Here is a 25,540-nt window from a genome sequence, read left to right on the forward strand (position 1 = left end):
AAAAATAAGTTATAAGGTATTAAAATAATGTGTGTCTGGAATAGTCTGGACTATTACATAATCAGAGCTATTGAGTTCCTACGTCTAAAATTGTTTTCACCTAAGTATACAATGATAAGAAATAAGTGATGTTTTTAGTTGTATGGATATGTTGAGGCATAATTTATTACCTTACATTCAACAAATTCGCGCACAAAAAATAGCCCCGTAATTAAGTATGACGAAAGCACCCATTAAAATTGCAGACATTTTTAATTACAGCAGACAAATCGCGAACAAAAACGAATACAGCAAACAGAAAACCATAACCACGGATATAAAACAAAAAGGTTTTCTATCGAGCCGCAGGGAACCCCGAACGCAAAGCTCAGGGGTAAGCGAGTTATGAATTAGTCTCAGGTACCGCGTGATGGGTGCGTGGAGTGCCACATTCTTCTGCTTAGCCCGAATAAAAGCGTCTGGCTGTAAACTGCGCCCCCATTGTACAACACACACTAATAGACAAACATACCTACAACACCGTCCATTGACGGTCTACAACTAAATAGAATAATAACAAACGTAATTAACAACCAATCTCAACCGCTCGATACTCAAACAACAATCTCCGAATTCAAATAATTACAGTTACAAGACATTCAATCATGGAACTGGCCATTTAGCTGTCGGGACACAAAGAGCAGCTCGTTGATGTCGTTTGTACAGCGGAGGTAATTTATACGTATCTAGTATCTAATCAAATCACACATGATATTAAAAATACAAAACTTTCACTGCGCTGCGCGGCCGGCGCTCGGCGCGCGCCCGCCGCCGCTCGGCGCGTATCGCGCGGCCGCCGGCAAAGCTCTCAAAGCTCCGCGTCCGCGCCCCTTCAGTCCGCCGGCGGCAGTCGACCGGCGCGCACGTGTCGCTTGTTGCGCCTTCTTACGGAAACTTTACGCGAGTGTAGTGACAGTGAGTGAGCATGCCCGCCCGCGCCGTGGCCCTCCTAGCCACCGCGGCCCTCGCGCTCGCCGCCACCCCGCCCGACCCTTGCTATGAGGACGGCCGTCCGCGCCGCTGCATCCCCGACTTCGTTAACGCTGCTTTCGGAGCCCCCGTCGTAGCCTCCTCCAACTGCGGCAGACGAGGACCCGAGCGACTCTGTGACCCTCCCGGAGACCAGCCCCCCGAGAACTCTTGTAGAGTATGCGACGCCGCTAGATCGGACCGGCGGCACCCCGCGAGCCATCTCACCGACCTGAACAACCCTCACGATGTCACCTGCTGGAGATCTGCTACCATACCCCCGACCGCGTATGACTCTCCTCCCGACAATGTATCACTGACGCTGTCTCTCGGCAAGAAGTATGAACTGACCTACGTCAGCCTGCAGTTCTGTCCGAAGGCCGCTCGACCTGACTCCGTGGCGATCCACAAGAGTGCGGACTACGGGGTGACCTGGCAGCCGTTCCAGTTCTACTCGAGTCAGTGCCGGCGCGTGTACGGGCGGCCCAACAAGGCCAGCGTGACCGCCGCCAACGAGCAGGAGGCGCGCTGCTCGGACAGCCACCGCCTGGCGGGGGACAGCTCGGGGGGCGCGCGCCTCGCCTTCAGCACGCTGGAGGGGCGCCCCAGCGCCTCCAACTTCGACATCTCGCCAGTGCTGCAGGACTGGGTGACGGCCACCGACGTGCGCGTCATATTCAACCGCCTGCACATGATGAACGAAGGGGACGAGGTGGACAACAAGAAGCAGGCGGCTCCGGGCAGCCAGCACTACGCCGTGTCGGACTTCGCGGTGGGCGGGCGCTGCAAGTGCAACGGGCACGCGTCGCGCTGCATCCCGGTGAAGGGCAGCGAGGCGGCGGCCGGCGGCGTCATGCAGCTCACCTGCGACTGCAAGCACAACACGGCGGGCCGCGACTGCGAGCGCTGCAAGCCCTTCCACTTCGACCGGCCCTGGGGCCGCGCCACCGCCAGGGACGCCAACGAATGCAAAGGTCAGACAAACCTCATATGCAGCACCATTTTCAGCGTTTTGTTTGCCTTTTTTCATTCATTCAATTTTATTTCGATCATATTTTTTGAAGTTATTTTCATTTCTAATTGCTACTAGATTTGAACGCATTACGCAAAGCCATTAACGTCGTTACACGAAAACAATGGTTACAATGTATTCGTACTATACCTATGATGTCTATGATCTAGAATATTCTGCGATAGTTACTTGAAGAAGTTTTAATGAGACGTCATGTTGATTCTCATCAAACTCGGGTGCAGCCCCAAGTTACGTGACGTGCTAATTTGCTGGATGTCTATCTAGTTTAATGGATAACTTACGCGAATTGGAATGTCATCCAAGTTCAGTTTACAATGTTAATTCATGTTACCATCAAACTACAGAATAGGTATGAGCACTCGATTGTAAATGGCTTTTGTTTATTGATCAATTGTTAAATTTAAAACACTCGAAGTGTTTTAAAAATGTGCCTATTGCTTGCATTCAAAATTAATTTAAGCAATTATATTCTGAAAACCTACCTGTTTAATATTCTAGATGCACATTTTTGCCTACCGATTACCATCGAGACCCAGTCGCATTCGAACCCATGAACTGACTTCACACATGATACAAGATTTTTCATTTCAACTGCTATTTTTTTATCACCGCAATTTTCACCAGCATATTACTTCCATTCAATAATTATAATAAATAATACCATAACTTGGCTTAGAAAAAACAAAAATCTGAACGATTGTTGAGTAATAAAGTGAAACATTTTAGGTACTCAAATACCCAAGTATAAAAAGAATTCGTCACAAACATCAAAATACATCAAATGACTAGCACGAGGTAGCAACAAGGTAAGTTACTCTGTCCGTCTGAGTACAGTTAAACCCTTTACGGCTTTACCTAGCACCTAATATGTGTCCAGACTTAGCTTTTATGGCAGACGAGGGCTGGCAGGCGACAGTGCGTTTGTCTAGAATTCTAACAGAGACCGCCTAGGACACATCTTGTTACTAGGGATAGGGTCACTGCAATGTACAGATTGTACGGCATATTAGATTTGATTTGCAACAGTCGTACATTTTACAAAGAATGGACGGAATAGACTGTCATGATAGACAACGACAAGAAAAAAACAAATTTCCTTAAAAGACATTCCTGTTTTAGTATAAAACATTTGAGCGTGTCAGCGTAAGCGATAGTTGTTAAGTTTCTTGAAGGTTCTTCTCCAGAGGAATTACACTTTGGAACCGTAGCCCTAGACTGTAACATTTTAAAAGTACATATCTGCAAAAAGGGCCTGTTTTACATACAAAATTTTGGTTTTGTAGCTCTTGTTGAAATATACATAGTTGTACGTAATGTTCTCGTCTACAGGCACAGGGCCTTTACTAGAATTTACTTAAATAAAAAAAGTGATGGTTCAATTTACGTAGTAAAGAGTCCAAGTGACATTAACAGTGGCGTATTCACGTATGTAGGTGTGATTGGCATGTTAATTGATCCTATTTTTAGTTTTCGTTTGTCTAAACGTATTGAGAACACAACACAAGTATTTATTTTGAAGTCGGTTGGTTGTAACACGATAAATGTTGAAAAAAACCAGTTAAGTGCGAGTTCGACTCAAGATGCTAAAGGCTTAACACTTATTAGAATAAAAAATATTAATTTGCACAAAAAAAATCATACTATAATTTCTGACCGTCCGAACCGCATCTTAACTATTATTTTTTTATTAATTAAGAACATAATTTGTAAACATGTCTTGTCTAGCAATCATCTCGTGACTTACAGACTGATAGCGGAGCCTTAGTGATAAGGTTCTGCTATTACTCTTTAGGTACAGAACTTAAAAATAAATCAACGGCAAGAAAACTCGCTACCACAACCCTTAAAAATAAATCATAATAAGTTGAGCTCTATCAGGCGACAGTATCGCGTGAAAGATATCAATAACTCCCAAATAATACGTTTCTAAAATCATTGAAATAACAAGTTATATTTAACCCGTCGTGCACATAACTGCTGGTTAAACTAATTGATTTATTGCACTGCATAGCTCTCGTTTAATTAACATTTATGAGATATAAATTTTTATCTTCGACAACGTCGAGTTGTTTAGCCGTAGCTCCATAGATGATGGATTGATCGTCAAGTCATAAGGATACCTTATTGAAAATGTAAGACGACGGAGAAAAAATCTTGAGAACTGCGGGTCAGACTTAGGGTTCACCACAAATGGTCTTCTACAGATTTTTTTTGCAAAAAAAATGGCTCATTTCAAATTTATGCTTCGCTCCACTCCGATTTAGATTTTTCTTATAAAAAGGGTTCTGTACACGTGAACTTCTACAGAAAATGTTTGCAAAAAATGACGCATTTCAAATGCATGCTTTGCTCCACACTGATTTATTTTTTCTTATTAAAATTAGTTTTTATAGCTGCAACAGAAATACATTATCTAGCAAAAATTCAACTGTATAGTTATCTCTGTTTATGGGATACAGCCACAATCCACAATCGAGCAGAGAGGCGAGCTGTCTTAATGATATTGTTCCGTTTTCACCCTTTAAGTAAGGAACCCTAGAATACTCGACTATGTCGCAACTTCAGTCGTGTAAGAGCTAGATCTAGAACTGATAAATATCAGTTAAAAACATTTCTGTGTAGACTTAATATAACGATTATTAACGAGAATTTCCTGCCTGTTAGTTTATTCGCAATATTCTAAAGATACCATAAAAGAGGTAGGCTATGTATGTAGATTAGATATATACATAAGTAAAACAGGCAAACACTTAATTCTTCAACATGATGTTTTAAATATTATGTGCGGAAGCGTCATACTTGTTAAGAGATCACTGCCCTTAGTATGTTGGACGCTAAGACTGCTTGTCACCAGAGTTGTGCGTGGAATGTGTGTCGTGGGAGATTTTCTATCTGTGCCGAAAATGTTCGATGCGAGGATGAGTTGCGAGCTGGTACAGTGTGTCACAATCCTCACAACACTTCCTATCTGCTAAGCATACATCTTTCCCAACACATTCCTCACACACATCACTCGCTTGCTATTATAGGTTAGGAGTATTTTTTATTTGTAATGTACTATTCGCCCAATCATCAATTCGCCCGGTGAATCGACTACTACGCCGCTTTTAACCCTCATTTACTCTAGGTCCGCTAAGCCGTTTCCATCGTTACTATGCTAGCCGGGAGATGAGGTGTACCTATACAAAAACAGCCTAACTATGCATCCTCGTACATCTCTGGTGAAAACGCAGCCTTAAACTCAAACACATCTTATACAAAGTTGCGAGTTTTAAACTTGGAAAGTGCAAATGACAATTTTACGTTCACTTTCTAACATGTCTAAACATCGCGAAATGTCTTAGCAATAAATATACAATGTACAATGTAATATCATCTTTATATATTATCATTGAAGTACTCAGTATCAATCGGTACTTTAATAAAAACTATTTATCATGTAAAGCTTTCTTATATTAGGTATTACAGTTATATATGACAAACCACAGTCAATATACGAAAAATTGTATTCATAATATGGACAGCCCAACTACATAGGCAGAACTTAAAGAATAAATTATTGTTTTTTATAATTATGATCACTATTATTGGCCGCTCTAATATATCTATATCTCTATTCAACTTAGGTTTTCTTATTATAGAAAAGATATTCGATGTATAAGCAATAAAAATAAGTATCGTATTCCACAAAAGATTAAAACGGAATTTTAATCTTTAACATTTAGCTCTAAAATGTAACACCCACGTACCCTATATTTATTAAGTAAACAAATTAAAATTTTTGTCGTAACGTAATTACCCTTCCATTTGGTATCACAATGTAGCTAACAAACCAGCGATAATAGAGGTGCGCCCACGCATCCCACCTCTATGATTTGTGGACCACAAACGCGTATTATCATAAATTTACAAACTCTACTTTTAAAGACGACTCAAGGATGCTATTTTTATTATTTGAACTATTATTATCTCCCTTGCAGTAATGGGTAAGACTTATTTAGATTTTTAGTAGATCATTATTGCAACATTAATGCGTTTTTGGTTTTAACGATTATTTTGTAAAGCGATAAAATATTAATGGCGATGGGTTCATTTAGAAATCTTGTGCAATTTATGAAGATAATAAAATCAAGTCCTACGCCTGAGAGGAAAAAAGTATTTTCCAAAATTTTATTTTACCTTAGAAAAAGTACGTTCTTCATACTTTTGTCGTAGAGAGCCAAAGTCCTCTCTTTGTGATCAGGTCTTGTTCTGCGCAAGAAAGGTCATCCTTTGGTAAGAGTCAATTTCCGAACATATTTTGTCTGAATTTTCATGTGAACCAAACATTCCCTTATCACAGAAGACCAAAACGCTACTGCACCACTAGGGCCATAAACCAAGAATGTTGTTATCTCCGAACAATTATCCAATTTTATTACATTCCCAGCCATTATACCGAGATCCCTCCCAGCCTCAATTTTACGAAAATCACTAGCCGTTTCGCAGGGTCCCCTGGTATCAGAGTTCTTCTTACACTGGCCGTAAGGTTCTAAGGCAATATTTATCAAGATCCCGTCAGCTCACAACAGCGTACCGTTTTATTGAAATAGTATAAAAGTGTTGGATGTTATTTATATTTGACGCTTACGTGTGGGCGCTACCGTCCCTATTGCGATAGTGAAATGTCCCAAAATGGGCTTTATTACATTAAATCATGGGTTTTATGACTTTATTATTTATTTCTAACCTGCTTTTTGAGGTATTTTGATCTGTTTTATTATGTGCCGTCGCGCAAATGCATTGAAATAGTTTTCTAATTTACATTTAGAAAAAATAACAGTCGTGGACTCGTGGTGGCCGGGAGGTGTAAAGCTTTCTATGTGCTATCTACGAAACTGCATCTGTTTTACTGTGGAGAGTTTTCAATATTTTGTATCGGTTATACGCTAATCTTACTGACTTATGGTTAAAGGGAATATCTTGATAAAAGCCGGACTAACTGAAACGATAACTCGTGACTAGCTACTGAGGGGATCAATGTTTCTCTTCAGTTTAAAACTGATTAAAAAAAACGGCTGTAAAAGATGCTATTCCTAATAGTCTACCCATCTGTCTGCAGATTGCTAGTTCACATTTTTGTATAGCAGCGCCTGCTCCTCTGAAGAACAAGTTCTCCCAAGTTTACAGAGGTTTTTTATCCTTTTGAAAAAATACATTGAATCCTTGAACATTAACTGCTCAATACTCATGACTCTGATACGAATCTGAAGGTACCATCTCCAGAAAAAAGGTGTAAAAGTTGTATGAATCACACGTTGTCGATCTGTATCGAGATAATTAAATTTTATTGTGCTAGTTTAGTGTTAAACGTGGTGTTTGTGTCTGGGACTCCTAGTTTATAGCCCAGTCTTGCGACTAGGGCTGTCACGAACCTAATCTAAAATAATAAATGTGAGTATAGTTGATTGTTTTTGTCCCAAGTCGATATTTTTGAATATTTCTCTATTCCCTTGTACTAAGTAGATCTTGGGTCACAGGAGTTGCTATGACGCTATGCTAAGCTATGATAAAAGTGCGTTTTCCTTATGCCAATTCAAAAGTATTTTAACTTTTTACTTTTATTTACAATTCTATAAGCTTGCTCGGAACATGTTTAAATATTTGTCTCCTTTTTGTTTCAAATAACCATTATGTTAAAGACACGTGTTAATCACCGGACGACAGTGTCACTCACGAGACCGTTAGAAGGACATCCCGGTTTTTTATTGAACAATGTCCCTTTAGGGGTTTTTCTTGATTTCTCTTGCAATAGACCCAAGATTTCAAGTAAGCTTCTGGACAATACGAATGTACAAGTGGTGATGATCGAAGGACGAGGTATGAGGATGACTAGGCATTTTGCTGTTTCTTTTATCATTTTTTTGGATAGGTTTTGCGTGTTACCATTTTTGTACTGTAGTGCAGTCAGGTACAGAAAAATGTGGTGCAGATGTTGTAAATATGACATTTTCCTTACGGCGTTATAAATTCAAATTGAATGTAATGGTTTATCTGCAATAAGCTGCCGTTGTGTAAAAGAGACTTTGCTATACAGAATGCTGTCTCGTCGTCTTACTCAGACAACGGTCAGTCTTTTAAGACCTCACAGTACAAGCACAGGTTTCCGTTACTTGAAAACCTAAATATTTCCTCTCAACAGAGTCTTTAAATCTCACTTTATTACCCTCACTTAAAATTTTAACGGCCTCGTATTATTTAAAATACCACAATCAGTGTTGCCAGCCCTAGCTTTTCCATTGATTGATTTTATCTGGTTATTTGTCGAGATATGTCTCCGTGTCTTGTTTTATTGCCTTAGGAAGTGATAAAAACTATGTATTTGATCACCTATATCCTTAACGATCCACGTAATGTATATATTATTTTGAACAATCAATTTATAGCTTTAATTGTCTGTGGTCAGTAATGCGGGTGTCAATTTTATAGTTTGATTCGCTATGGCTATTTTATGATTATTTTCGTCTGTTCTTATTTCTAGAGACAATAATTGATACCTTATTATTAATTTTATGGTCGGTATTTGAACTGTAAAGTTCTTGTGTAATTAATCAAGTCAATATTGCTTTTTACTGCGATTTCAGTTAAGATAAATTTGTTTTGATCGTTTAAAACTAAAGAAATAAGCCATCAAATCGACATCACTTTCATAAGACCGAAACTCTTAGCCAAAGTCTAACTGTAAGACATAATTAAAAAACGCCAACACATTTTCTTTTTAATTCATGTATCAAAAACAAAGCAAAGGTATCATCATTAAGCCTATGATTACTTGCCAACATTAAAAAACACAAAAACAGTACGAACCAACGAAAAAACATGACTGATACATCCCAACTAATTTAGTCAACAAAATACAGAAAAAAAAACTAGAAAGATAAGCGTTTATTTACGGCCGGGCTATCTAGTCGAGTTGGCAGCGCGTCAACCGCGCGAGCTACTGGCGCGAGTTACTAGCGCCAGTACTAAACGAGAGTTGCCTTTTGTTTTATTTCAGTTACAGTGTTGCTAGTTGCGTTTACTTGTTTACTTCAGTGAGATAAAGACTTGCGACTGAAGTTGAAGTTTTGTGTAGTGAATTTGTTAGTATATCTAAATAAATATTCGATATGTAACTATAACTATTTCCTATATAATGTATGTTATAGTCGTGTCCCAGTTTCTGTTTAGTAAATAGCAATTTATAATAATGTTTTGCTTTGATTAGATTTGATTGGTTGAGTATATTAATTTTACGTTTCATTTCACAACTGTTGGAGTTATGAGAATTATTTCTAGTGAAGTATCCTTAAAGTGGGTCCATATGCATAAGTATGCCAATATTGCGAGATTTGTTTTCGGTCATAAGGAATTTTATGAATGAAATTTGCACGAAATAATGATCGGTTTCGTAAACTTATTCGCGAGTTTAAACAGTTAAATATTAATTAGGCTAAGCGAATAGTTAAAATGGTTACAAAATGATCAAAATACTGACTTTCAACCACTACTACAAGTAAGGCCAAGGAAGCATTTTTTTTTAAGACTGCTTATATTTGGAAGAAACCTTGTCAAGCGTGATTCGGTGTCATCACATTTATGACCACATTTATTACCATAGCAAAACGTTACCTGTGAAAATTTCAACTTTTTAGCTACCATGTTTCACGAGATACAGCCTAGTAACAGACGGACAGAATCGGTGCCTTAGTAAGAGGATTCCTTTTCTACCAGTACATATCTCTAAAAAAATATCTTATAAAGCAGTAAAAGCAATTCAGTACAACATTATAGTCATAACACGACACATAATGTTTCAGTTAAATAAAATAATACTCGTTGTTGGCGCGTCCCCAACTGCACAATGTCTACTGACATCCAACATGTCTTTCGATTTGACAAACTCTAGCTGTTTACATAACGACAACTTTCATTTACATAGTTCCTCGTTTTGTCAAGAATACTGTGTTGTATGTGTTATTGTTATGCAAATACGTTTCAATCTATCAAACTAAGTTATTTGTTGGACTCAGTTGACGAATGTCTTTCGTCATGACAACGTTGATAAGTATTCATTTTAAGGGTTTCCAGTCACGAAGATCTTTATCAGCTTCAAAGAAGATGTATAATCTGTTAGAAGTAACTTTCGTATTTAATTAACAATAATTTACTTACGTGTATTTATCGGGATCGTCCGACTAGTTTCAGTCACGACTGTTTCCATAATCATGAGCTGACGCTGCGGCGATTTTATGAGTCGACCAATTATTACGTGACGTGCAAATATGTTGTATGGCAAAAAAATAAGAACGGGCAAGGTCTCGAAAGAATTTGTATTTAAAATACGATGATAAAATATTTTGACTACTTTGCATGCTATTAATAATGAAGTGTTTGTATATGAAATTATTCTGTATGTACAGTATGTAATATTATTATCTAGTCCCCAAGAGTATTATAGTTGTGGTACTCAAGCGAAATTGGTACAACTTTGTAACAAAGACCCTTCAACTTTACTAAAGTATCACTACCGTGTAGGTCTGGTTTCTGCTGAATTGCTCAGCATGAGGTCTTGCCAACTAAAAAAAACCTGGCTTTACCTAAATAAGGTATTCTCAGTGGCAATACGCATGTAAGCTTAAAATTTAGACTAATAATAAACCTTTAAAATTTATTTATTTGCAAAACAATTTTATTCCAGTTTCACTTTAAAGAAAACATGATAAATGATACCAGATTAAAACCTACATCAAATAATGAAAGTACACAGAATTTTAAATACAAAATTAATGATTGTTAATATTTACCGACAATCATTAATTACGCACACGTTAACTTAACGATTACCGCAATCATTAACCATGAGATCTATTAACAAACTGACATAAGGCATTGAGATGAAAAACAACATAATTATTTACAAAACAATTAGCTACGGAAGTAATCACTCAAAGCTCAATCTGTTCATTCACGGAACAAAATTGACACTTTGTCCTTTTGTTACTTCATAACCACAATAACATTTTAATATCACACCGAATATACTTTCTTTATCGTCCACGAAATAAGGTTTAAAATCGAGTACTTTTTAATGAACAAGCTACGTTCATACTTGTCTTGAATTGTCAATATGTGTTACGCTTAGCCCGCCCACTTCGCTAAATCTTTTTTTGTCTATATCCACACAATGGATGTATAGAAACAATTGGACAGATTTACAATGTTAGTATGCCTGGGTAAGGATTTTGGCATAATAATAATTACTGAATGTCTGGTATCATTCGTGCTGTGGCATTTTGACAGATTTTATGTAGCGATAGAATAGGCACATGTTATTGGTAGGTATTTCTTGTTCTCTAGTTATATTTTTACTGAATAAATTAATTTAAATTTATCAATGTATATATTCAATAGCATGCACTTATTAAAAAAAGAACAAAACTTTTTTTCATACTATTGCCAATGCGCAAAAAAAAACAACAAAATTTGAAGGAACGTGAAATTGACCCCAACACGGTCTGCTTTCGAATTTTGAATGGTACCGATATTTTTACAGCCAATTGTTTTTGGAAAAGCAATAAATCATGTATGGCCCGAGTTAAATATTGCCTTGACGGCCCTTGCCCCCAATGATTTAATGTTTGTTAGTATTTCAAGACTCTTCAATGCATCTTAAGCATCTTTGTTTTTCAAGGTTTAACCAGTATTTAACGACCATATTTTCTGACTTGAAGCAACAATTGTTTTCAACTTGCAATAACAACTTTGACATGAATTTCTTGAAATCTTACTTCTCTTAGATGCAGGTATAAATATTCATATTTCATAGTTTAAATTCTACTTTCTACAAACACCAGTATTTCTTCACACATTCATCAAACATAATCCAGTGCTAATCAGGTCAAGTAAGATATATGTTGCAAGCTGCTTGGTCAGATGTCTAAAACTAAATCCTTGGTAAGTAGGTGAGCAGGGCCGCAGGTATCAATAATACGGCGGCATCACTCAAAGAGGAAAGGAACGTGTCGGGTTAGAGGTTAGCTCCGCAAACATTTATTACGGGTTTCTAGCGCGCTGTCACGGCTTCTTAAGATTATGCTGATTTTTAATCTAGTACTGAACCTGGTACCTAGTACAGCTTTGAAGGATAACGATGTATCTCTATTGCACTTGCAAGTAAATGTTTAGTGGAAAGACATTTAACCTCAAATTTTTGCTGTCATTGTTACATGTTTTATCAATTGAAATATGAATGGAAATCAAGAAATCCAAGGGGATTGGTAATTCCCAGAGAAATCCAGCAACACAAACACGAGAAAGATTAAATACTGTCTTTATTGAAATTCAATACAAAACTAAACAATCAGCTGAACTTTCACCTGACCACAGATAATAAAAGGTAGATACAATATTAATAAGGGCCATGCTGCCATGACCGGTAAGCCCATAAAGGGCTTAACTATTCTATGTATTTGATAGAAACTATTCCTGCTTATTATCCAAATTACATTGAACTATCAAAAACTTACAATGTTTTTTTACAAAAGGAGGCGGATTAGGGGCCATCTTACGCTGGCTGTATGCCGGCTGAATGGTAATTGACGTATCGCGTGACAGAATTTATAAAAATGGAGGGAAACGGCTAAGTGCTGTTTTGTAAGAAAAGTGAAATAAATTGTATTTGTTTTTATGAACACTTGTTATTTATGTTAATAAATGTTTTATGGTGTGAATTTCTGTTGGAATGTGAGAAAATATTTTATGTTTTAATTGGAACTATAGATGTGTAGATGGTTTATGTGCTTGTAATTTGTATGGAGTTTTATGATCAGTAAACATTGGATTTCGTGTACACATTTGATATATTTATAAAATGATGATGCGGCGGAAAGGCATGATTTTCTTTATAAGTGTTATGCCGGATATAAATATCAATAAGTGTTTTTGGTTTTAGTAAATAGAATATACCTACCTACCCACTCATATGATCCTGTATTAATTACAAAACTTAACATCTTAAAATGAATATTAATTCAAAACATGATCATCATCGGCCTATTAGTTAGTTTATTTTAATGTTTTTACATAATTTAAATGGCATTGGCTAGTATCAAGGCATGTAAAAACTTATGCCTATTACCGTTCGATCCTTAGCCGCTATGCTCTTTAACCCTGCACGTACCGGGGTATTCGCACTTTGTATTGATAATGATACGAGTCCCGTTGCTACTGGCATCGGCAGTGGAAGGTTAACTTTAATTTGTCAATATCTTACCAATTAATATAAAGCTTACAATTTACTAAGTTTCTATGATTCGTGTTTACGTAATTGTTATGGTAGGCGCAGGTGTCCAATTACAATTTGCATTTTATTTGTTGTTGCATATTGTCTGTCATAGTGATTAAGTTGTTATTAAATTGAATATCATTTGTAAAATATATGTTTGGGCTTCTCAAGATTAGCAAATGTTCGAATGATTTCTAAAAAGTCAAAAAATAAGTTTCTTGTTGCATGTTTGACGAACTTATGTGAATATTTAATAAAAATCTATTTTGAGACATTAAAAAACAACTACAACCTTATACTAATCAAGAAATTTAATGAAGTGAAAATAAGCGTGAAGTTAAGTCCCGCAGAGTATAAGTGTCAAAACTCCATGTTACCAAAATATTAGCTGCTGAGTCCGGACGGGTCGGCCACTGGTCTATTCATAGATTACATTTTATAGAAACGGGTCCCTCTATATTGGATATTAGAATGAGATAATTCAAAAATGCGTTGTACAGACGATGCCGCCAATGGAACGTAAGCCGCCATGATGGATGATCGCTGATGACATTAATGACGGTTAAATGCGTTTGGATACACGTAGAAACTATGTCATTAGCTAAATGTAGGCTCTGTAGGTGTGAGCGTATCATTTTGAATTGTATCATAATATTTTATCAATTTTCAAAATACGAAAGTGATCGCCATTTATTTGAGTTAATTATCTTTTAAAATGAAAGTCTAGTAACATCCGAGCCTAACTCTCTTGTTCCATTCTGTACTACAAAGTGATCAGGTTAAGCCGCGTGTCGATGTCTGTTAAAAACAAAACACAACATAAAGGATTGCGAGTGAATTCCCCCCGCCCACGGAGGTATCCTATTGAACTACATGCAAACGCATCTATAAAAGCTGTTCTAGTTGAAATGGACTCGTCCTCAACAAGTCCTGTTTCCATTAAACACAATCTGGTCTTGATTCTAAAATAAACCTGTCAAAATGAGAGCCCAAACCTTGTCACATAGGTTACGGGGTTTATTTTCTTTATAAATAGAGCGAAGGAAGCAGTGAAAGTCAACGATTATTATATAGTTTTTAACGTCACATTTGTTTAAAATAACGATACGTTTAGTTCGAATATCAGTCATAAAAGCGTTGTTGTAATAATAACTAACAGTTTAACTATAGCCTGGTGTAGTGTTGCCAGATCCGATGCACAACAATTTAGGATCGGGAGTTATCGAAAATAATGTTATTTTTTGCTGCATTTGTTGTGTTTTGTTAGTCGGGCAGGTAAACATCACTTTTAATCTTTGATAGTTGTCGACGGATGTTCGTAACTGTAAAGAAGTAATCAAAGAACTTAATTAATGTCTTTTTTTACGAATTTTATAAAATATATAGATAGTTTGTTTAAAATTTGTACAGTCATACAGAGAGTAAAACTATACTTTTAACTTGTTATAATGTTATAAACGAATATAAAAATCAGATCACTTACGAAACACGTCGAAAATGTATATTCCGAACATGAAACCCTGGCCACATTTCCTAAGTGTAAAAGCCGTTGTCAGCGGCCATGTCCCAACCCTGGCGTCCACCTGGCCACTCTAGCCGCAACTCTATTTCGGCGCTCCGTTAAACGCGCGGTTACTGCTAGATTTATGGCTATGGCTAACTGTGAAACAAGACGCTTTGCTTTTTTTCCAACCGTCAATGGAAACGTTTGTTGCCCGTGTGTGCCAGTATTATGTAATTTGAATTTGTTTTGAGAATAAGGACCCGTGTTTATAAATGTTGAGAGTAACAACAGGTGTTGTGTGAAATAGTTTTAAATGTTTTAACGTTTGAATGTGTGCCTTTTGGAAGTTCTATTTTTTATTTTTTCGTTCGTGTACGACATGAATTGCTTTAACTTGTGTGTTGCGACTAAGTCAAAGAAACCAAATATTGAGTAATGTTTCCTTTGTTAATTTTGTAATTAGTTTTAAAAGTTGAGTTTAAAACTTAGAACTTTAATTCTTGTCAAATATAAACTGTTAAATCTTTGTGTTAAGCACAGAAAGGAATTATTTTCAATAGTCGAAGATTATAATGATATGGCACTTATACGATTTATATCGTTGTTGATGCCTTGTAAATGAGACCGAAAGGTTTATTCACATCACTTTGAAACGTTTTTTTAAACCTGTTGGTCACACTACTAAGCTGATTATCACCGACCTTCCTACACGATGTCTATAACAAGACACAGTTGTCTCACAAATGACTGCAATTTGTTCTATTTCAAGCAACTTGCCATTCCTCTCGCCTACATAGGATCTGAATTGGCAGATCGCCAAAATACTTATTTTGGCTTTTGACTGTTTCCGAATTGAACAAATACCGTATTTAGATGAATGCTTCAGATGTCAGAACTCACGACATTGTTTGTCTGATTTATGACGTGATTATGAGTTGGATGTGTGTTTGTCTGAATGTGGGCCAATCGCGCGCCGCGGATGCCTGCGATGTACATGTTATGTAACTGTCATAAGAGTGTCTGAGGAACTTCTTGAAGTCCTTTATGGCTATGATTGATATTATGCGTTTTAGATTTATAAACAAACCAGTTGAAAGAAACTTGACTACTTAACGACAAGTTTTGATGTTTTGACCAACTGGGAAATGTACCTAAAGCGTTAAGTAAAAATAATTAGGACCTGAGTTTTAATGCTTTCAAATCAACAAACAGTGGTTATTGAGTTTCTTTTATACCCGGTGATAAATGGATGTAATTACTACAGGGTCGCCGGCTTTCAACTCCGTATAGTGCCGGGTCTCTGCCTAATGACAGATTATCGCAGTGGACAGCGGCCCATTCACCAACGTTCATTACCTAAATGACGCTATCGCCTTAATTTAACAGCTGTGATGCTGCAATTCAATTAGAACAAATTAAATCATCGACTAAAACTGAACGCAGATGTTCATCGCATCCGGCACCCCCGGGCCCCGGCTGACCTTCTCCTTGTGCCAATCTAACAATATAATGTCGAATGCCTGCCCAACTGTCATCCGATTCCAATTCGCGCACTTTCTATACAAATTGTATGATTTCATTGTGTTCATGTCCATTTATTCGTAAATACTGCAGATAATTTGATGTATGAATAGAGTTAATTACGACGTTTATTTATTGTATCCGTTTCATAGCACGCGGGGGTGTTCCCGCCGCAGCGCCCCTGTGTGCGCGCCCTAAACTTTACGGTTTCCACGGGGGTGCGCATGACCGTGTTGATTTATTTCTTTTGCGATGCATGCCCACATTTTTTGTCTATGCCACGCACAAAGGAGGTTACGGGAAAGGTTGGATTTTATTGAGGTGATGTTAAAATTGGCGGAAAACAGACTTTTTGTATCGTCCGTGACGGTTGTAAACACGCTGTGTACGAATCAAAAGGGGATTTAGCTCTGTACAGGAATAAAGCGAATTCTTTTGTGAAACGAGATTAAGCGAAGTTAAGGCGAAGGCTGTGCGATGGATAATTCGCAACAGAATTTGCTTTTAAAAAGCTCGTTTATCAAGCGGACGTTAATTTATTTAATAAATCAGTTTGGAAGATGGCGGCCTGCCATTAGTCAAACAGAGCGTCCTGAGATTCAATACGGGATGGTCCGGGCCGGGCCGCGGCCGCCGCGGGAACTACAAATGATGCTGTATGACGGAGATGGATGGACCTCGGCTGTCGCCAGATAGACATTTAACTTAATACAACGACACAACGCTAAGTACTTGTAATTGGATAACTTATGGAATAACCGCTTTATTGATGGTGGCTCGTTGTGCGGGAACTATGAATATTTTATACAACATGAAATATTGTTTGCTGTCATTGTGCTAGTAACTTATTTATTGGCTGAGCAAAGTTAGTTGTTGTGGACTATGAATTACGCTTCAGATGAATTGCAGCTTTATCTTCGGTAGAAAAAAATATTAAATCTTTCCTTGCTGTTAAAACTGGTTAGTGTAAAGAGGACTATTAATAAACCTAAGTTTAGTAACTTTATACAACATTCTTTAGTCAGTACTTACTGCAGGCTATTTTGCATGAAGGAGTTTAGTTTTATTTTAAATCTAAAGAAAAACAAACCGAGTGAACCTCTTATAATATGACTAATGTTTTGTAACTATAGGGGAAAATCTCCCTATATAGAGATTTTTCTCAATAAATAAAATATTTACGTGGAAATGTCATTTAATCTGAAAGCAAATCGCAAACTGGATTGTTCAGTAATTCCTTGAGACAAGTAAAGCTTTTGCTTAAATTTTCCCAGATTTTTCTCAACTCGTAATGAGATGAAAAAAGTTCGTAGCATCTTTAGATCAGTGGGAAGAGTTCGCTTCAAATAAAATATACAGTCTACCGCATATCCTTGACAGATATGAACCTAATCTCAATCGAATAAAGTTGAATTTCGTAATTCCTAGTTGGTCCTGGATGTGGTGGGTTGTACTTTGACCAATATAGCGTGGCTTCGGCCAACATTTTGGTAACTAAGTTACTCTAAGTTAGGTAACTTTTTTATTGGTATTCTTTGGACGAATTTAAGTTGATTTTCGCATTATTGAAAGGTCTCTTTAGCTTTAAATAAGTAAGGTCTGGGTTCCAGAAGTTATTTTTAATCCGGAGTTCGGTTTGACATTTGGAGGATTTTTACTTTTGCTGAGGGCAAATAGAAGATAAGTAGGATCTAAATAACGCGACATTGAGATATCATAGATTGTATCATACATACGTAACATATGTAATTTGCATACTACATATTTTTTCATGTTATATACCTAAGCATTTACCTAATGTGTGACTCACAGTTTGTCGATGTTCACCGCACGTTTGATCTGAACATTACTGCGTTATAATGGCTACAACAACCATAAAACGCCAGAGGAAACATTTTTTACGTAGATTTCTTTCATGTCACTTTCATTGGTCAACGAACATTAATAAAAATATATTTTTTAATCCTTCGCTTGTCGCCTTAAGGGCACGTCGCGTGCGTCGCGCTCACGCATACCCAGCGAGGATTATCGCTACATAATGCCGCGGAAGTTCTATCGAAAGTACTTCCCCTTAATGAATCAACTTAACACACCTAATTGCGCCCTTATACCTCATGAATAAAGCTTAATTTTGATTGTCGAAGATTACATGAATTTGGTAAAAAAATATTAACTTAACGTATGTTTAGGTGAAAGTCGGTCTTATTGGAAGGCGGTAGGGTGGGTTTTTGTGAGTTTAAAACTGAACAAACATAGTAGCCGAGACCGAGCTCGTGTCTACGCATAATATCATTGGCACACACTCATGTCGGTGATGATTTGTCAACTTTACACGACACATTCCATTTTAGACTTTACTTTTACAGTGTTAGAGTGTTTATTTCTGGAATTGCATTCCGAAACTATGTTGTCTTTGGGCTGTGTTGTAAAAACTCCATTCACGCTGTGATCTCGGCAGTGTGAGCAGGAAATTATAATATTTTTGCTTTAAGGTGAACGTTTCTTGAATTTTAAGTTGTATTAAACGGCAGCTAACCTGATTGTGATGTTTTCTTTAGCTCGGTGAGATTTTTCCTAATGTCGTAATATTTTTACTGAGGTTGCGCGACCTTCTGACGCTAACGCCGGTAATAACGGGGACTATTCAGAAGACTTATATAAATTTTCTATTCGATAGAAAATTGCTTGTATTTGCATATTCAGGGCAAAAGTCAAGATTCAAGAGTCAACTTGAAGGTGCGATCTTTATCGCAGTGAATCAGTGACATCGCGACACGAGACTTACAAATTATTTTGCCTTTTTTTGGTTGTCTGTGTGAGAAATCAATGACACATGAATAAAACAACTCGAATTAAAAAATCTGTTTATGATTGCCGTGCACAAAGGTCCGTTCGATTTCAGATTTTTCTTGAGTCATTTCACTTCTTTCGCTATATTTTTTAACGTAAAACATAAATATAAAAATAATGTGTATACTGCATTACCTCTCGTTTAGTTTAAATTGAATACAAATATGATTCGCGAAGTCCAAGAAATCAAATTACCCGTTAAAAAATTTATATCAACATTCACTGCCCTTTAACATTAAATCTGACACTTATTCCACCAATGAATGAATGCCATTCATTTTCCAACGGAAGTCTGTATGAATAAATCATGACGTCACTACCGGCGTTTCAGGTAAATTATTTTTCTTTTGAGACTAACTGAAATGCTAATTTTTAAGCGCTTTCATTAAATAACTTTTTCAATTCATCTGAATATCGTATTTTAATTCATTTGGATATGTGCAAAGGTATAATTATTTGTTAAATATTTATTGAGTGTTTAGAAATTCTCTATGACTTTGATACTTGATGTTTACTTGAATACGTACTTATTTAAGCGAAAGAGAATAATTAATTTGAGAAACTCATTAGTATCAAAAATGTCTTAAGTAGATGCTTATCTAGATTGCTTTTGATGTATGAAGAAGAGAAAATCAAAAATAAATTTTAAAATACATAAGAATTTAAATTTTATTACACTGCTTTATTTCATGAATGAGTAAGTCATCATCATTGGCCTAGCCTTTCCCAACTATGTTGGGGTCGGCTACCAGTCCAACCGGTTTCAGCTAAGTACCAGTGTTTTACAAGGAGCGACTGCCTACCCTCCTCAACCCAGTTACCTGGGCAACACGATACCCCTTGGTTAGACTGGCTGTCAGACTTTTTTCAGCTTCTGTCTATCTGTAACGACTGTCAAAGATGTAGGAATAACAGCCGGGACCCACAATTTAACGTGCCTTCCGGAACACGGAGGAACTCGTTATGACAAAGATGGTCACCCATCCACGGACCAACCGCGTCAAGCATAGCTTAACCTGTGATCGAACCACTTATGCGGTTATAGATTAACCACGAGCTCCTCCTTAAATGAGTAATTAGTCATTTCATTATTAATTAAAGTATTATCCTTGTGATTCTTGCAGATCACTGAATAAGTTGCTAAGCAGAATAAGTTGTCATAATAATTATCTATAATTGTCACTTCGACTTGGGGAAACCACATTATTTAACCGAGGCAGCATAATCCGCTGTAATCTGGTCTATTTATCATCTAAGTTATTGTCCAAGTTACTGTTAAATCAACCGATACAGTTACTGGAATACTATTAAGTTATTATACAAATATTCTTGGATAAATAACTGTTGTTTGTAAATATAGTGACATATTTTTCATAGATCAGGACTTAAGTAGTAGATAAAGAAAATAGTGACTGATTCAAGTGTTTTACTTTCTTTAGATTGTTGAAAACATCTGTGTTTAAGAATAAACGTACCTAGATATAATGTTTGTTTAAATTGTTACTTTATTTTATAAAAACTTTCAAGTGGATATTTATTTAACAACTTGACAAGGGTTGGCTCACTCGTATTTAGGCATAGTATTTAAACTTATAACTTCGAGTAAGTTGTATAAATAATACCAGCGATACACAATATAAAGTACAGCTCTATCCTACACATAAGTCTATATTATTTATCCCTAGCTTTATTCCCTGACTTCGCCTCACAGGGAAGCCGTCCTCGGACGATAATCCGCAAAAAATCCGCGAGCGTGGATCATCCGCATCTGTTACATCCGTATCAAAGCGGATGCGCGGATGTGTAGCGAATGCTTGCGTAAACGTTCCGGCGCACGGTGGTCGTTACACTTTGTGGATTAATGTTATAGCCTGCCTAGCCTACTCCTAGAAATAATACGGTGTTACGTAAATACAAAAAAATCTCTAAACATAAAATAATACTTTAAGGAGTTTTTTATACGTAAAAGAAGGGTATAGAAGTGTCGTTACGTCAGTAAGATGTGAATTTATTTTTATTCTGACATAAGTAGCTTATTTTACTACTTAAGTTAGCATTGAACAAGTCACAGTTATCTCAAACTATCTGATACAGATAAAATAGTTAATTTTAACACTTCAAGTATCTCATAAACCTGCGCTCATTATGACTTTATCATCTCAAACCGCATATAAAACTATAAAATAAAATGAACTTCTTACAATGTAGGAACGTGGCAATTGTGGGTCGATAAAATGCCGTCAACTGGCTGTTCCAATCACACGAGACTGTAGCGGGCGGTCGTAACGTTGGGAATTATTAATTTATTCATAGGACGCTCAACACCACCGCGACTTACTAACTAGCTGCATTTTAGTGGCACTTGCGCGCTCTTCAGTTTGAGGTATACGGACCCGAAAGTTGGCGAACGCAATAATCTCCTAATTAGTTAAAAGTTCAAGATAAATGTGTCTGGACATAATTGTTATTTCTGCCGCGAAGGTATTTATATAAACAAATATACACACCATTTTAACATGAAAATAGATTATAACATAAGCATCCTAGTTATAAAAAAATATTTTTATTAACTATTTCTCTAAAATAATTAAAGATCAAAAAGTCTAAATGTAGGTATATAAACAATAATTTTCCTTATGCTTATTTATGGACGAGCTTCCAAATTTCTTCATCTACCTCTCTCAATTAGCCTTATATCTTTAAAAGCTAATTACTAATTAGTTGTACATCTTTTTTATCTGTATGTAGTGACCAGCAGGGCGTCTTCATCGCATCGTTGTAAAACACATATTGTCACCGGCTCTACTTACTGAAGTTGGCAAGAGTTGAGCGAGACACGATATTTATATATCGTATTTATGATGGCTGTTACAATATTTGATGTTATTGTTCCATTAAAAGAGAATAGAGACGATTAATAAACAAATAATAATAAAGAAGTGTCATATAATACAGAGCTTTTATTGTATCTGTTGACGCATTTATTAGTCGTTTGAATAGGGATGATGACAATTTTTTTTTGCAGTGTCCGTCTTGTAGTTTTGTATAATAATGGATACGTATTCTTTAATTTGTCCCGCAAACATAAATTGACCAAATTACAGTGAATGAAACTTACGCGTGACGTCACGATTGGGTATAAATTTTACTCTATCGTTACGTCACAAGCAACCTCTCCTAAACTTTAAAGCAGTTAATCTTTGTCAATTCTAGTTTTTCTGAAAAAGGAAAAAATACGTCTCACATACTTTTCAATTATCTAACTGAGGGACTAATGAGATTTTTTCTTTTTATACCCAGTCATCATCCCTATTAGCAAAATACATCGCAAAAATATTCTGCTTAATTATTATTGATCACAAGTATAACTTGTATTTTCTTAATATAGGTACTCCTTGGAGAGTACTTTTCCCTAAAGTCATATTTAACAGTTAATATTACCGGAAGTATAGCAAGAAATAGTTCTCTCGTCGTAACTTCCGCAAACTTTTTTCATATTTTGCATTTCCGACGTACAAGTTATAAGGTCTCCTTCCTGTGTTGTGGCAACTGACTGCTATAATTTATAATCATTATTAAGTTACGTTTTCTTCATATCGTTTTTGTCGTAGACTTGCGAAAATGGTAAAAAATCAGAGCCTGACCAATGCTATTACAATATCAGCCAACTACTAAATGAGCCTAGATTTCTTGGGTTTTTTTATCTTTAAGTTCTAAAGAATTATACATAAGCATTTTTTCATATTATCTGTTATAACTTTTGCTCCGTAAGGTACAACCCCGCTTCCATATACGTCTTAAACAAATAAAAATTATTTTCCCCTTAAGAATATTCTTAAAGAAATTCGTATATAAATGGCACCGACTTTCTTTAGGCAAGGAATGAAGATGTGAAACCTCGTTCGTTCAAAAAGGAGAATAAAATGAAACCGTGTGCCACAAGCCGTGTGTGGCGGCAAGCGGGCACCTACAGATGTGTGATACTTACGGGATTTTATTGAAACACTAGAAACGTGTTACCAGTGTAAAATATGATATATATCACCATACACATAGTGCGTATAGTTCTTACTAATACTACCGAAGAGTAATTTTTTAATTAACTTTTCTCGTAAATAAATATTTGCTCACTTGAAAAAAAACTACAAATTTAAATATTTTTTGCAAAATTACTGGCAATATTTAGCTAACACTCTTAAAAAAAGAAAGTCAAGTGCGAGTCGGACGCTACCCTAAAAACGATAACATAGCATTAGTCTGAATTGAGTCATCATTTGAGCACCCCAAGTATTCAAAGTGACCACTTTTTGTTTGAAAACTATTAAAATCCCGTTATTTATCCACTTGTTGTAACGTTGGCAATGTTTGGACAGTATCCATGGCTCTCACGTACTTACCTACTGGGTACAAGATGTTTTGTAAACAATTGTTTAACGCATTGCTTATTAGGTTAATTACCCAACGAAGACTGTACACTTAACAGTCAGGTTGAAAACAAGGATCAAAAATAACTTTCTATACCTTTTAATTTATTACCTCAAGACTGTGACCCCTGAGTTTGTTTCGACATTTCTTCTCAGAGTAGTCGGATAGGAAATGTCGACTCCAGCGTTCTCAAAAAAAGAAGACTTGTAAAAGTGATGATATATCCTATTTACAGAATAAATGATTTCACTTCATTTCATTTCTTAAAATAAATGGATTTAATCCCAATTGAAACGAATAAAATAATTCTCTTGACTAACTACCAGATCCGTATGACAATTAGGTGTCTTTACATTCATTTTATGTGGCCCTTAACCTAATTTCCTGACATGTGCCTATTGGTCTATTGGTGCAAGTGTCATGTGTTTGCGTTGATTGTCTGACTCCTGTCGTGTTTGCACGCTGATTGACAATCAAGCTTAGCTTCACTCCGTCTGTGTATACAGGACATGGCAGCACCTGTATATATGTGGGACAATTTCTAGTTTACGGACTGTCTGTATTCAAGTTTTGATTAATGTAGTTTTGTCTTCATTTAAGACTAGCTGTTGCTGTAGCTTGGCCGGCCTGGATATCGGTTTTAGCTGTAGGTTCGAAACTAGTTGGGCGATTTCGAAAACAACGCTTGAGTAAACCGTCATTAAAATAAACACTTAAGAATCCTCCTGTATTCAGGTCAAAAGGGCTGTATTGAAACAAATAAGACAGATATGTCTTCAACGGACAGATTGTCCGAAGAGGCAATAGTTGACAATGCTGTATGCATGTTTGCTCGCTTGGCGTCCTGTTTGCATATTATCTGGGACGACCAGACGCCTGCAGATACACACGGATACCCAATTGACTTTAGTGTTAGGTTACTATTAGACAATAGTCGCTGTTACATGTAATAGAGGGTTAATTTATCGATGCATATGACAAGTTCTTGTTAAATAATGATATCACATTAGTCTTACGAATTTGTATAGATCAGTGTTATGCATGAAAATCGTGATTTTGGCTTTGACAATCAAATTTAGAGAGGTTAATCTCTTTTTTTTAATTTTTGTTTATTTACAACAGTGTCCAAAAGTTGCCACCATCGGAATAAGAGTAAAAAATAACAGTAACCTTCTTCCGATTTTATAATTTGAACATCCTAATTATAAGTTATAATATCATACATGAATGACATTTGGAAATCGTATGAATCATTTGCCTTCGGACTTGTTGAGCCGTCCACATTATTCAGCGGCACGCACTTGCGGAGAAAACCTCTCGACGGCTCCGGACGAGGCTCGGAGGTATCGCATGTCACCGGCCATCACATGAATATTCAGAGGAAAGTCATCACTTCAGATAAGTCCACACTGAGACACTTTAACGTAACCTGTCAGGGTAAAACAACCTTTTAATGTGAGACTGACACAGCTGTGCAATTGAATCGGTGTTCAACAATGTGTTGTCCGGCATCCCGCTGCCACTAATCCAACATTCAGTAGTACAACCCCTTCAGGATACAGATAACTCCTAAATTCGAAAAAAAGCATCAATTATGGAACAAACTGTCCTCAGACCAATATATTTTGCTGAGAAAGGACGAATGACAATGAAACGTACAGCGAACGCAATGAGACAATGCCAGTCTTATGCTCACTATAAGAACCACTAAAGCAACACCGACTTATAGAGATTTCTACAATCTCTTTTAAGTGTCTTTTACTCCTCATACATGGCCTGAATTTGTATTGTAAACTGATCAGTGTCGTAGTGTAAACTAAGCCTTAGAACGTCCTCATCTCGACACAGTTTCTCCGGAAACAAGACATGTGCAGAGATTAGAGTGTTTGACTGT

At 36.7% G+C, this 25,540-nt stretch overlaps 1 protein-coding gene across 4 annotated transcripts in view; it reads left to right on the forward strand.

Moving 5' to 3' along the window:
• The first annotated feature begins 846 nt into the window (after positions 1-846).
• Positions 847-25,540, forward strand: part of LOC113497882 (netrin-B-like) — a 131,247-nt gene continuing 106,553 nt past the window's right edge. For all 4 annotated transcript variants that reach the window (XM_026877649.1, XM_026877651.1, XM_026877647.1 and 1 more), the window contains exon 1: positions 847-1,982. In XM_026877649.1, coding sequence (XP_026733450.1) covers positions 965-1,982 — 1,018 coding nt within the window. In that variant the 5' untranslated portion in view covers positions 847-964. The remainder of the gene's footprint in view (positions 1,983-25,540) is intronic.

Source organism: Trichoplusia ni, chromosome 10 (assembly GCF_003590095.1).
Source record: "Trichoplusia ni isolate ovarian cell line Hi5 chromosome 10, tn1, whole genome shotgun sequence".
In the NCBI taxonomy this organism is placed as follows: Eukaryota; Metazoa; Arthropoda; class Insecta; order Lepidoptera; family Noctuidae; genus Trichoplusia; species Trichoplusia ni.